The following is a 14,764-nucleotide window of genomic DNA, read 5'->3' as shown; positions in this document are numbered from 1 at the left end:
TGAAAACCTACTTGGCAATAAAACCATTCTATTTCTGATTCTTTGGAGATCTGTGATTCCAGTAGCTGCAGTTTAGAGACATGTAGCTCTAGATCCAGAGATATAGTACCTGCAGGGACAACAAAACACAAACTACGGGACATATAAAGTGTGAAGAAGTACCAGAAGAGTACAACATCGCAAGTCCAACAGAATTGGAGTAGACAACAACACAGTCAGGTCAGAAGAAGAGAGTTATACTATTAATGACATCTATGAGCGCAGAACAAGGAAACTAGCAGGGAAAATCACTGCAGACCAAACACATTTTTTACATACATTGCTCTAACATCTCTCATGATGAAAAGTTAAGTTAGTCACCTGTCACTATCAAATATATGTTCAGGCGGCAGTGCTTTGCACAATGGAGCATGTCTGCATAAAGTACACTATATTGCCAAAAGTATTCGCTCACCTGCCTTGACTCGCATATGAACGTAAGTGACATCCCATTCCTAATCCATAGGGTTCAATATGACGTCGGTCCACCCTTTGCAGCTAGAACAGCTTCAACTCTTCTGGGAAGGCTGTCCACAAGGTTTAGGAGTGTGTTTATGGGAATTTTTGACCATTCTTCCAGAAGCGCATTTGTGAGGTCACACTGATGTTGGACCAGAAGGTCTGGCTCTCAGTCTCTGCTCTAATTCATCCCAAAGGTGTTCTATCAGGTTGAGGTCAGGACTCTGTGCAGGCCAGTCAAGTTCATCCACACCAGACTCTGTCATCCATGTCTTTATGGACCTTGCTTTGTGCACTGGTGCACAGTCATGTTGGAAGAAGAAGGGGCCAGTTCCAAACTGTTCCTACAAAGTTGGGAGCATGGAATTGTCCAAAATGTCTTGGTATGCTGAAGCATTCAGAGTTCCTTTCACTGGAACTAAAGGGCCAAGCCCAGCTCCTGAAAAACAACCCCACACCATAATCCCCCCTCCACCAAACTTTACACTTGGCACAATGCAGTCCGACAAGTATCTCGTTCTCCTGGCAACCGCCAAACCCAGACTCGTCCATCAGATTGCCAGATGGAGAAGCGCGATTTGTCACTCCAGAGAACGCATCTCCACTGCTCTAGAGTCCAGTGGAGGCTGCTTTACACCACTGCATCTGACGCTTTGCATTGCACTTGATGTATGGCTTGGATGCAGCTGCTCGGCCATGGAAACCCATTCCATGAAGCTCTCTGCTGAAGCACTGTTCTTGAGCTAATCTGAAGGCTACATGAAGTTTGAAGGTCTGTAGTGATTGACTCTGCAGAAAGTTGGCCACCTCTTTGCACTATGCACCTCAGCATCCACTGACCCCACTCTGTCAGTTTACGTGGCCTACCACTTGGTGGCTGAGTTACTGTCGTTCCCACACACTTCCACTTTCTTATAATACAGCTGACAGTTGACTGTGGAGTATTTAGGAGTGAGGAAATGTCACGACTGGATTTGTTGCACAGGTGGCATCCTATCACAGTTCCATGCTGGAATTCACTGAGCTCCTGAGAGCAACCCATTCTTTCACAAATGTTTGTAAAAGCAGTCTGCATGCCTAAGTGCTTGATTTTATACACCTGTGGCCATGGAAGTGATTGGAACACCTGATTCTGATTATTTGGATGGGTGAGCGAATACTTTTGGCTATATAGTGTATATACACCACCATTAAAAAGTATTCACCTCCCTTGGATATTTCACGCTTTTGTTGCTTTTATACATGAAATTATGATCAATATAATTTGGCTTTTTTGACAAGAATCTGAAGGGGAAAAAAACTCATATCAAAATGAAAACAGATTTTGACAAAATCATACCAATTAATTAAAGATATATAAGATAAAGTAAATGATTACATAAATATTCACCACCACTCATTAAGTGACTGACCTAATTCAACAGAGGTCCAGCAAGTTGATGCAAACAGTGTCATAATTAATGAAATAGAAATCACCTGAGTGCAGTTGATGTATGTCAAGTGATTGAAGCTATATAAAAACACCTGTATCTGGAAGGTCCAGTCTCTGATTCATCAGTATTCCTGCCACAATTTCACTGGACATCCCACAGAATTTATTTTAATCATTAAGCAGTGGAAGGAGTGTGGCTGTCCTCACAAACTGAATGACTGGGAAGGAAGAAGACTGGTGAGGAAGGCCACCAAGACGCCTACGACCACTCTGAATGAGTTAAAAGCTTCAGTGCTTGCTGGAGGGAATGCATCTCTCATCTGGCATGGGAATGCTTTGGGATCCCCTGGGCAGAATTGAAAAGTGTTGCTGGGAAGAAGGATCTTTGGAATGAGCTGCTTAGCTTGCTGAAATTGAAATTTGGTTCCACACAAGTGGAAGAAAATGTATGGATCGAAACGTTTCCTTTCGGCCTACAGGAGCACTGGATTAGTCAATACACTAAATAAAAGGATGATTATTATGACTCTTTTCCTACCCTTCCTGCCCAATTTTCATACTACAGTGTACAAGTATTTGCCCCCTGACAGATATCTTCTATTTTTGAATATTTGTCACACCTAAATGTTTCAGATTATCAGACTAATTTTAATGTAAGACAAAGATAGCCTTCTCAGGCTGTGTCAAACACGTGTTTGACATTGCGCATAATCCCAAATGTTGTTGGCTCCAAAGAACACACCTTGATGAGAGAAAAATATGCTTAAAGGAGAATCCATCTGCTTTTAGCTACCAAACATACTGCTGAAGATTACAATGCAACTGTTAAATTGAAGCAGTGTGAAAATGACGTACTTTAGCTGTGCATCCTGGTAAACGTGTTGGTTGCTCAGAACAAGCAAAGAAGCTGACAAGCTCAGCTAGCAAGGAATGTACCCACAGTACTGACAAACATTACCTACAAGTTCTAATAATACATTAAAGGACGTGCACTCAGCTAATATTCAAAGAATGTTTTGATAATATTTATCATTTCAAATATTAAGACATAATGTATTTACTGAAACGCATGGATGATGTTATGATGGTGTGGGGGCCACAGATTATGTTACATAATAACAAAAGAAAAATATTCCCTAAAATGTCCTTACTAATGCAGGGGAAAAGATAAGTAACACACACATTAAGAAAGCACTGATAAACTGTGGCTATCTCAGCTGGGCCTTCATCAAGTCATGAAAAAGATCTGGGAAAGCACAGCATCACTGCAAATAGAAATGAAAAGAACGGGAGGAACAATGTTGTTATACCATATGTGGTGTGCCTGAACAACTCATGAGGATTTTCTCCAAACATCAAACACCAGTGCACTTCAGACCCAGTAACACTCTGAGGCAAAAACCCAAGGACAAAACACCAACACACAAACAAAGCAACATTGTATATGCAGTCAAATGCAGCAAAGAGTGCACAGACTTGTACATATGGGAGACTTAATAGCAGATCCACAAGCGCATGGCTCAACACAGGAGAGCAGCTCATCAGGACAAGACTCAGCTGTTCACCTGCATGTGAAGGATCAAGGACATTCCTTTGATGATAGTAATGTAGACATTCCGAACCGAAATGAAAGATCCTTTGCAAGAGGAGTGAATGCAAATCACTCCTGACATGGCAGACTCTCCATTCATGTTTCCATCATTGCTGTTGGGCCACCTAATTTCACAGCAATTCACACTTTGAGGCATGTGAGTTCTGAGTTGTTAACTGGCCATTAGCCATGTGAGCTGGAGAGTCTATCCCAGCTGACTTAGGGTGAAGGCAGGGGACACCGTGGACAGGTACCAGTCTATCATAGGGCTATATATACAGACAAACAATTACACTCGCATTCACACCTACGGACAATTTAGTATCACCAGTTAACCTCAGCGTGTCTTTGGACTTTGCGAGGAAGCCGGAGAACCTGGAGAACACCCATGTATGCACAGGGAGAACATGCAAACTCCATGCAGAAAGATCCAGGGAAGGTGGGAATGCAAACAGGGGATCTTGAAGCTACAATGCAAAAGTGCTAACCACCAAGCCACTGTGCAGCCCACAAACACAACTAACAGAAGGTTATCATCCATCCATCCATTATCTATACACCGCTTAATCCTCACTAGGGTCGCGGGGGTGCTGGAGCCTATCCCAGCTGACTCGGGCGAAGGCAGGGGACACCCTGGACAGGTCACCAGTCTGTCGCAGGGCTACATATATAGACAAACAAGCACTCTCACATTCACACCTACGGGCAATTTAGAGTAATCAATTAACCTCAGCATATTTTTGGACTGTGGGAGGAAGCCGGAGTACCCGGATAAAACCCACGCATGCACAGGGAGAACATGCAAACTCCATGCAGAAAGATCCCGGGAAAGCCGGGACGTGAACCAGGGATCTTCTCGCTGCAAGGCGAAAGTGCTAACCACTACACACTGTGCAGCCCCAGAAGGTTATCATGTCACAGTGAAATGATCTTTGACATTTTGGAAACAAAATGCTCTGAAATGATCATTTTATATTATTGTACTATGAGACACGTGAAAATTGTCAGAATTTGAATATTAATTCTTTATTTAGAGGAATCATAGACAGAGAAGTTGAGGCAACAGGCATTTCACAAAGTGAGACATCCTCACCTCTGAACTGTTGTTTTGAAGCTGTGTTAATTGAATGTGACGTGGCACAGCTGTGTCAGCTGTCCTTTGATGAATTAATTTATCATTGTGTTTTATAATCTCTGTCAGATGAGCAGAACAGTGTTCATGACAATTTACAGTGTATATTATCTTATAATTCAAGTTACAGCAGACCAGAATTGGACGAGCACGTAGATGCCATATATTTATAGTTTTATTTGGCCTGCACATGCGCTGTGGAGTTTAAAAATGTTCTGACACACAAATGAGTACTATAAAATTTAGAGTAAGACATATTTGGATTGATATACTGTATGATATATATCATATACACACATTTGTCAGTCCTGTTCCTAACATGGTTTACATATCCCAGCTGTGCCACACCTCTTTGATGTCAAGGCAGAAAAGACTTCAGTCAGGACACATTAAGACTACACCTGTGGCTCCTAGCTTCTCCAGCAGGCCTCCTCAGCCCTTTAGTCATTGTCCTCGAGATGGTTTGTACAAAGTAAGACTTTCTTTGTGATGATGAACCAAGATAGATTTTTAGGTCACAGACAGAAGGACGATGGACTGAGGAGTAGAGGCGGCTGAAATTAGTGAAATGAGATGAGTCTTCTGTCTATCCCTTCCTGTGTCTGTGTGTGAGTGATTGTCAGTGTGGTGGTCCAGCTGGATCTATTTCTGTAATTCAGACTCCTACAAAAACTCAGCTCTACCACATACACTTTGCCGCGTTGTAGTTGCTGTTTTTTCCTTCTGCTCTGCTCTGACCTCAGTCTCCAGCCCTTTGCCTTACTGTGGTTGTGTTTGATTTTAGCCATAGTCTGATTACCATGCCACTGCCAAACAAGAAGTTACAAATTAGAACTAGTTAGTCAAGTACAAGCAAATGTGTTTGTATGTAATTTTGCATTCTTAAAAAATACATACATATTCTAGGAGATTTTAAAAAAAAAACTCATGCTGAGAATGTTTTATTATTATTATTATTATTATTAATAATAATAATAATAATAATAATAATAATAATAATAATAATAATAATAATAATAATAATAATAATAATAATAATAATAATAATAATAATAATAATAATAATTTCTAACAATGTAATCACTAAACTTTTAAAGGGGTTATCAGCAAACATTTTTAGCATGTCTTTAGATAGCAATACCCTGCCTTTAAATAGAACATTTTGGAGGAAAAAAACTTCCCACTGAAAACACCAATAGAACTTCATTCTGTGAATATTTTCAGAAGCAAACCTTCAGGACAGATGGTGATGTTGCTTTAATAAAGGAAGCTCAAGCAAAACAAAATAAGTGGCCTTTGGGACCAGTAGTAAAGGCAATTCTCAGCTCTGACAGCGAGCTGCCTAGGGTCATGGTGGTGCATATGTAATTGCAGAACAGCATCATACTTTGGGAAGATAATGTAACTATTACTTTACTTCAACTGGCATTTCGGAGCTTGTATCAGTTTTAGGTGGGCACTACATTCTTAAAGCATTAAAGGAATATGACACCCAAGACTCAAAATTTTAAATAGTAACTGGATACTCAATGCATTTAGAAGTCCAGAGCCTATAAATACTGTGGCTAAACGACACTCAAACCTTCTGGCACTACATCAGATACAATGCCTAAACCACTACAACTTTGGACATACCCTCTTTAGCAGTGTTTCAAATCATATTTTGAGATTAAATTTTTTATATAATGCAGTGTAAATGATGAATGTACTTGCATTATTGAATTATTTAATGTTAATAACCATTCATTGTAGCATACAATAAATTCAATCCATCACTTTTTGACCAAGCAGAAACTTTCAGGGCTCATAAATGAAGCCCACATGAAGGTCCCAAAAACTGCAGCTCCTTGAGAAGTGGCCAGTTCCAAAATCATGTCAGTTTCCAAAGGATTTCTAATGACAACTATATGGGAGGTCATTCTTTATAGAACTCACTTGTTTAATTTCTGAGACAAAAAGTCATCTATCACTATAAGTAGTCATCCTCTTAATTATGCAGTATGAGTGGAATCACTGACAGTCTGTAGCCCAGGAATATTTGAATGGCTCGCTTGAGTTCTACTCCCACTTCATTTCTTTGCTCACTTTTGGATTGCCAGGAGTTAAATGGGATCAGATGCTGCCAAAATGACAGCAGCCTAAGTCACCACAGTGTACTTTAAAATCACCAGAAACCTATTGGTGCAGTCATAGAGGGTTTGTCAGTCTTAATATATACAGATCTGCTCTGACATGTATGCTGAGTTTCAGATTTAATCATGCAGCACACTGTCAGTTTTTGGCTGGCTCAGTAACTGTGCAATTCATGTTTGGAACAGTTGTACTTTTTAGGGTCTTAGTCATTGTGGGCAGCACTGTGCAGGTTTTTCACTTCACTGCAAATACAGTGCACTGCTACTTCATGGAGCAGAAGAGAACACACGGTATTATCCAACCACTACACAATATTCTCATGGACAACTGTCACAACAGCACAAACCTTTGCAGTACAGCACTTAAGAACAGCACTGTAGCTCAACTCAGTTGTACTGAACATTGAACAAAATACAAAAACCATTCAAAAGCACAATGACCACAGTATGAAACCACTCAAACAGCATGCAATATAGCATCATCATGACCTCAACAAAACCAGTTGCATGTGATGGTAGGGGTGGCAACTGCTATGTTCACTGCAGAGCTTCCAAGAAAATTCTATATGAGACATAAATAGTGTGTGAATTATGAGCTGTGTCAAGACCTGAGCCTTCCGGTCATGTTTCCCCTTATAAAGCCTACTTATAACATCAGGTGACAGATCTGAGGCAACATGTCTACACTACAGATCAACCTAGATTGAAGAGAAATCCACAAGTGGCAGAGATTTGAAAGAACTGCCAAAGTGTCCAGGATTCTCTCTGAAGATGATTTAAACAGAGAGGAGTAAGTAAATGTAAAATCTTTCAGTGTTATCACACTAGTTTAGTACATTTATTTGTACTCCCGTGTTGATTTAGGGATGGGGTTTTTAAAGACACTTTCTTTCCAAATTTGACAAAAATTAGGTCATTAATTAATTAGTAATTTGAGACACATTCATTGCACTCAGATGATCTCCATTTCACCAAATGAGTGACTTCTACCTCTGACTGCACTGTGTTGAATTAGATGTCACTTTAAACATGTTTTTTTCTTTAAACGTGTAGTCACTTATTTTACATTTATGATTTTTGTTTTGTCAACTCTTGACTAAAAAACCAAATTATATTGATCACGATTCAGTGAATCAACAATAAAACAATAAAAGGTGAAACATTCCAATGGCCATCAATACTTTATACAAGCACTGTATATGGGCAGACTTATTCATTATTATGCAGTAGCAGCCCATGTTAGCTAGGTTCATTGAGATAGTGAGCTTTTGTGGGATTGTACATGTTTCATTGCCACCTGGGATGGAGATCATGATCTGTTTTTGAAAACCTTTTGCTTTTTTGTTGTTTGCTGTACACCTACAGCAATTTATCAGTTCTATTTCTGTAAAGTTATTTTACTTCAAAATATATTTTTGTGACATTTTATCAGTTCTGCTTTTAGGAATTCTTTGTTTCTCGGACCACCTGAGAGGTCACACAATTAAACAGCTAAGTGTTTAATTCTAACAGTGTGTTCCTCTATTAATAAGTAGAATAAACTTTGTTTTGCTCTTCCTCATGGATGAGGTAGCAGTGATGGTGCAGAGGTCACAACACAGCCCAGGGAATCAGTAGTCAAATTACTTCAGGCTTATTCTTTGCATGTGAGCAAAACTGTGGTGGAATCCTCTCTGGACAAGAGACAAAAAGCATATTGCTATTTTTCATTTTCACAGTAATATGTAAAAGCTCTGTCATTTTTATTCGGAACAACTGCCTCGTTTATACTATAAAATTTTTAAAAAGTAGTTTCAATGGCTGCACAACTGCAACTGCAGTTAAATAGAGGGATCTATCTTATGCCTTATGAATCCTTTTTTCCCCAAAAATCAGCTTGACATATTTGTTATTGCTTAAATCTTTGGGATATCCACTATAATTCATAATGAGTTTAGTTTTTTGTGCCTTAACAATTTGTGACCAGACAACATCCAACATTTTTTGGGTGTATGAGGTTTAAGAGTTAAATCAAACTAATGGACCTGTAATGTGATGTTAAAAACAATGCAGATGGTCTGTTTTGGCTCTTAACTTACAATAAAATAAGTATGTTGGACAAATCAAAATATCATGTCATGTCTCACACCCAGCCAACAATATAATGTGAAGTGTACAATATACACCACCTACCTCATTCACTTTTTAACTGCTATTTATATTCAGTTATTTATATGTATATTTGTAAATAGACTGTTTTGCACTATTTTTTAAGATTTCTTGCACTGAAAAGCTTTTCAATTTCGTTATACACTGTATAATGACAATAAAGCATATTCTATTCTATTCTATTCTATTCTATTCTATTCTATATACTACTTGTAATAGTATCATCAGAAATATATTGTGTGTGGACAGTCCATACTTTTATATCTCTACATTAGAAAATCTAATTAAGTGGCTCTTCCCTTATCTTTCCTTGTACTCACTTGTTGTCAGTATCGTGTGTTCTTTTGTCTCTTGTAAAAACACTCACCTTGAACTTGCCGTGGAAGATGACATCTCGTAGAAACTGCGGAGCCTGTTGCTCAGATCCAGACTTTGGATACGGGTTGATTTCCACTTCTGCTTCCTCTGTCATTATCCAGTTTTAAAACAGAGATCACTGGTGTAGAGGAGAACTGTTTCCAGCAGGAATAGTCTTGTTCCTGCCCTGTGTCTCTTCTGTATCTCCTGTTTGAAATGTCTCCTTAGTGACAGTGTCTGGTGTTAACAGCCCCTCCTCTGTCTTAAATTTTCCTGTGACTTGTCACTTTTTCTGTGCCTGTCCCCCTTCAAAGTTCTGTGTGGAGCTCTCTTTCTGGATTGTGGTCTCTAAAGTGAGCCAGCGGTCTTGTTACTTGAGAAGGCATCTGTTAGCCAAGATCTAAACTTAGACAACTATAAAACTGATGAACACAAAGTTCCCTCCCTCTGTCTCTCAATGTTTGCTCAACTTTAATCACTAAAATATCAGCCACTTCAATATACAAGCCGTCAACCCACTCTTTCAAGGCCTACTACTTGCAAGGTCAAATTTGATGCATTACATGTAAAAGAAATGACAGCATGGCTCATGATCTGAAAACACTTCCAAATTATCCTAGTCAATAAAGGCTTGTGTGTATACGTGTGTGTTATATATTATCAGGCTCCAGGCTGAATTAGTGGCAGCTCAGTGATCCAGAGGCATCAGTGGCCATGCAAGAAAATAGGCGGATGATTGTAACCTTTGCTGTGGTGGACACTTGGATTGGGCACTGGATTCAAGTTGTTGCTGAGCTGCTTGATTAGCAGTTAAAATAGACAAACTGTCTTGTAACGAACACCCTAATTCATCAAATGCTGCCACAAAATGCTTTACAAAACTCTATCTTTACAGTTAAATAGCTGAAGTACACCCAAAAAAAAAAAAAACAGAAAGGAGACCACTGTCACCCAAACGGATTTTTGAAGTGATTAACAAGAACGGTGGAGCTACTCATTACTGAGTCCTACTGAGAAAATTTTTTTCAACTGGTCTTAAGATTTTGATCAGGTCTGTATATATATATATTGCACTGGGCTGTTGGGATGCTGCCAACATCACTTTGGTACCTCAGGCTTTCTGCCTCACACTCCACTCTATGTGCATTCACATAAAAGGGGGCATTGACTGAATATTCTCTGTAATAAATACCAGTAGAATAATCAGTTTTCCAATCTATGTTCTATTAGCAGCAGTACCAGTAGTGTACAGAGACCAAACATTAAAAATTATTTGTGCTATTTCTGCATCACCAACTGAATACGTCAGGTTCAGATGTTAACGCGATGCATACAGTGTGTGATGCATACAGTTACACGACTTTGTTTAGTGATGTTAGTAATGCACAGCTCATATTTGCACATACAACATTTTCCTTCAGTTGAGAATCTGTATTGCTCATAGAGGATCGTCAGGAAACGATTTGGCAAAAAGAAGACAGTTCTTCCAGTCGATTTCCAAAACTGTGACCATAACTTGCTCCGGACCAGGTTACCTCCACAGCATAAGTTACCATGGAGATCTAGCCAGGTTAAAAGAGCAACCTTTGTGACACCAAAAACTCTGACTTTAGGCTCAACATAACATGCCACTAATCTGGCTTTGTAGTACAGCCCTCAACAAAAAAACAGTAACTGTGTTACCCATTATCTTTATTCATAAGATGACATAGCAGGACATATAAATCATAATAACACTTGGTTTTTAAATCTGTAGTTGTATGGAGAACACGTAAAAAAGTTGACATTTTCCAAGATTCACAGGATTAAGAACCATTCTCGTTGACAGTAGGATTAATTATACTGCTGTGGTCTATAAAATATGGAATACAGACTAAATAATTAGAGGGTTTTTTTAGTGATAGCTGATATATTTTTCCAGAATTTTGTTAAAAAGTAACCAAAACACAAAACTTAAAGGCAATTCTGTGTAGATTTTTCTCTGTGAAGCTGTTCCAAGAAACTGTCCTTTCTTCCATAAGTGTTTACTTTTGTAAGAACTAAGATCCAGAAAGTTTCTGTACAACCTCACATTCCTGACACTTCAGTCATATTAGCTTATGTAACATAGTAGCAACATCCGCACTCAAGTGTATTTTTAGACTTTAAGAGTTAAAAAAATATACAGAAAATCAAGCAAAGGAAAGCAGAGACTTTGTAGAGCACAGGCTGTCAAGCTCCCAAGAGATACCACGTGTCTGACTATTAGGACATACATGGGAGCAAAATGTTGAAGTCGAAGGTCAGTTCTCACAGGAAACAGGAGGAAGTGGTGTTTATGTTCACATACTGTAACTAAGCTTTTCTAATGCAATGATCAAGACTTTGTGTGAACCAGTAAACTTATGGTGTGACAAATTAGGATTGTACAGGTGACATTCAACACTTGTTTAGCAGTTTTGTTTGACAAGAGAATTTGCTATCGGCAGGCTTTAAACAATAGAGAAGTGGATACAAGTAATTGTAAATACTGAGGGGTGGTGTAAGGGCTGATTATGTTCAGCTGTCTGATTATGTTCAACTGCCATGCGCTGCACTACACTGACACAAAATTTGCATGGGGGTAAGTATTTGTTGCTCCAGTACACAACATCTCCATAATAGAATTGGCATAATGAAATAACTAAATGCGCAGTATTTTAGACGTGATAATGGGCAGATGAAGTGTGGTTATGGACTAAAAATCACAGTAACAAGTCACACATCTTTGACACGTAGATAATGATGGCTATTAATGGTCATTGTCCTGTTGAAAAATAAATGATGGTCCAACTAAACGCAAACCGGACGGGATGGCATGATGCTGCAGGATGCTGTGGTCACCACATGCTGGTTCATTGTGCCTTCAATTTTGAATAAATCCCCAACAGTGTCACCAGCAAAGCAACCCCACAATATCACATCTCCTCCTCTATACTTCATGGTGGGAACCAAGCATGTAAAGACCATCCATTCACCTTTTCTGCATCACACAAAGACATGGCAGATGGAACCAAAGACCCAAATATGGACTCATCAGACCAAAGCACAAATTTCCACTGGTCCAATGACCATTCCTTGTGTTTCTTGGTCCAAAAAAAAACCTCTGTTGCTTCTTGCTTTCCCTTAGTAGTGGTTTCTTAGCAGCTATTTGACAATAAAGGCCTGATTGGCACAGTATCCTTTGAACAGCTGATGTAGAGATGCGTCTGCTACTAGATCACCTCAAATTAGAGCCCAGATTAATGCCACACATTAATCTGGGCTCTAATCTGAGGTGCTGTTTTCTTGCCATTTCTGAGGCTAGTGACTTGGATGAACTTATCCTCAGCAGCAGAGGTGATTCTTGGTCTTCCTTTCCTGGGGCGTAATCATGTGAACCAGTTTTGTTGAAGTCCTTGATCGTTTTTGCGACTGCACTTGGGGATATGTTCAAAGTTTTTGCAATTTTCCAGACTGATTTACATTCAGTTCTTAAAATAATGATGGACTGTTGTTTCTCTTCACTTAGCTGATTGGTTCTTGCTATAATATGAATTCTAACAGTTGTCAAATAGGGCTGTCAACTGTGTACCAACCTGACTTCTGCACAACACAGTTGATGGTCCCAACTGTATTAAGAAGGCAAGGAATTCCACAAACTAACCTTGACAAGGCACACCTGTGAAGTGAAAATCATCAGGTGACTACCTCATGAAGCTCATCGAGAGAAGGCCAAGAGTTTGCAACGCTGTCATCAATGCAAAGGGTGGCTATTTTGAGGCATCTAAAATATAAAACATATAATATTTAGAGTTATTTCACAATAAGCTTCATTTGCATACAAGTACCTGCATGCTTAGTGTACATGAATAGTCATATGATAAGTATTTACAGGTATGTATGCATGGAGATGATTTCTAAAATGGTACTAAATGGCATTTGGATGGAGATTATTTTAAAATTAAAACGTAAGCTTTTGGTTTAGACTTTGCTTAAGACTACACGAAAAAACCCTCATCGGTACTGAAGAATAGGCAATAAAATCATTCCCAGTAACTACTTCAACCATACAGCCATCTGCAAGTTGTTTGGATTTTACAATTCTTGCATTATGTGGTGGTAGCGTGTTTAGTAATGTTGCCTCACAGCTAGAAGGTCCTGTGTGGAGTTTTGTGTGTTCTCCCTATGTGGGTTTTCTCCTGGTACTCCAGCTTCCTCCCACAGTCTAAAAACATGCTGAGGTTAATTGGTGATTCCAAATTGTCCATAGATGTGAATGTGAGCGTGATTATTTGTCTCTGTGTAGCGCTGTGATAGACTGGTGACCTGTCCAGGGTGTCCCCTGCCTTCATCCTAAGTCAGCTGCGATAGAGTCCAGCCCCCCACAACGCTATTGTGGATTAAGAGGTGTATAGATAACGGAGTTAAGAAAACAATCATACACGTACTCTTCTGCTTTCACCTGCACTCAGGCACAATAACTGCATTCACCAACACTTGGATGACAGAGTTTCAGGGAATTAACTTGATCTATTAGATTTGGGGCAGTCACTGACGTTTCGGGGGTGGGAGTAGCTGTTTTCAGCAAGATCTTCAATATCTTCTCACACCTCACAGACACACAAAGTAGGCATACTTGTAACAAACTTGTAAATTGCTTCATCTGGAGCACAATAACAGGAACATATTAACAAACCTCACAAATAAACATGATCACCAGTTAATATGTAGTCTTAATGGGTTGCACATCAGTTTTCATATTTAATTGGAATAAATTTTAATGCTGAATTTGTGGCCCCGAGTTAGCCTATCAAATTTAAGTAATCTGAATATTCATGCACTGAATTTTGCAACAAAAACTTTTGAATCTGAAATTGTGAGCACTGGAAAATACATTTCGATCAGTTCAGTTGGTGGGACTGATTAGCTTCCACACAATAAACAGCATAGGAAAAGCATGTCTGAGACTCCCATTTATTTGGCTATACTGAAACTGGATTCATGATTGTAAATACAATAAGGTCAAACAATAGAAAAAAAGGCCCACGAGGAGGAATGAAAATGGCAACACAATTGAGCTCCATCTGAATGCAGCACCTGTGTCCTTTTGCAAAAGATTATACTGTGCATCTGTTGGTGTGCAGCGCATCCCGTTTTAAAAGTGCAAATGTTACGATGTGTATCACTTGCTCAAATAAAGATCCTGTCAACAAAAAATGCCAGTTTGAATGACAATTGAAACTTTTCGCTAAATTTACTAAAAAGACAAAAAAAAAAAAAAGGATACTGCCTCTGAACCGGACAAGACGCAACTGATAACCTTGTGCCTCACTCAGACTTACCGAGTTTCCACAAGACTTTCCAAGCAACTGCAACTGGCCGTCTATCACCATTTCATGGTCTGATCAAGAGGTGCAACCAAGCTTGTGATTTTAAAGCCACTTTACCAGGCGTCATATAGGCCCTGTCTTACC

At 39.2% G+C, this 14,764-nt stretch overlaps 1 protein-coding gene across 2 annotated transcripts in view; it reads right to left on the bottom strand.

The window, feature by feature from the left end:
• LOC111584712 (anoctamin-1-like) overlaps nucleotides 1–9,621 on the bottom strand; it is an 83,613-nt gene extending 73,992 nt beyond the window's left edge. For both annotated transcript variants that reach the window (XM_055007462.1, XM_055007465.1), the window contains exon 1: nucleotides 9,301–9,621. In XM_055007462.1, coding sequence (XP_054863437.1) covers nucleotides 9,301–9,405 — 105 coding nt within the window. In that variant the 5' untranslated portion in view covers nucleotides 9,406–9,621. The remainder of the gene's footprint in view (nucleotides 1–9,300) is intronic.
• Between the last annotated feature and the right edge of the window lie 5,143 nt (nucleotides 9,622–14,764).

Source organism: Amphiprion ocellaris, chromosome 3, assembly GCF_022539595.1.
Source record: "Amphiprion ocellaris isolate individual 3 ecotype Okinawa chromosome 3, ASM2253959v1, whole genome shotgun sequence".
NCBI lineage: Eukaryota > Metazoa > Chordata > Actinopteri > Pomacentridae > Amphiprion > Amphiprion ocellaris.
The sequence above is the reverse complement of the archived record's forward strand: the minus strand, read 5'-3'. Positions and strand labels throughout refer to the sequence as shown.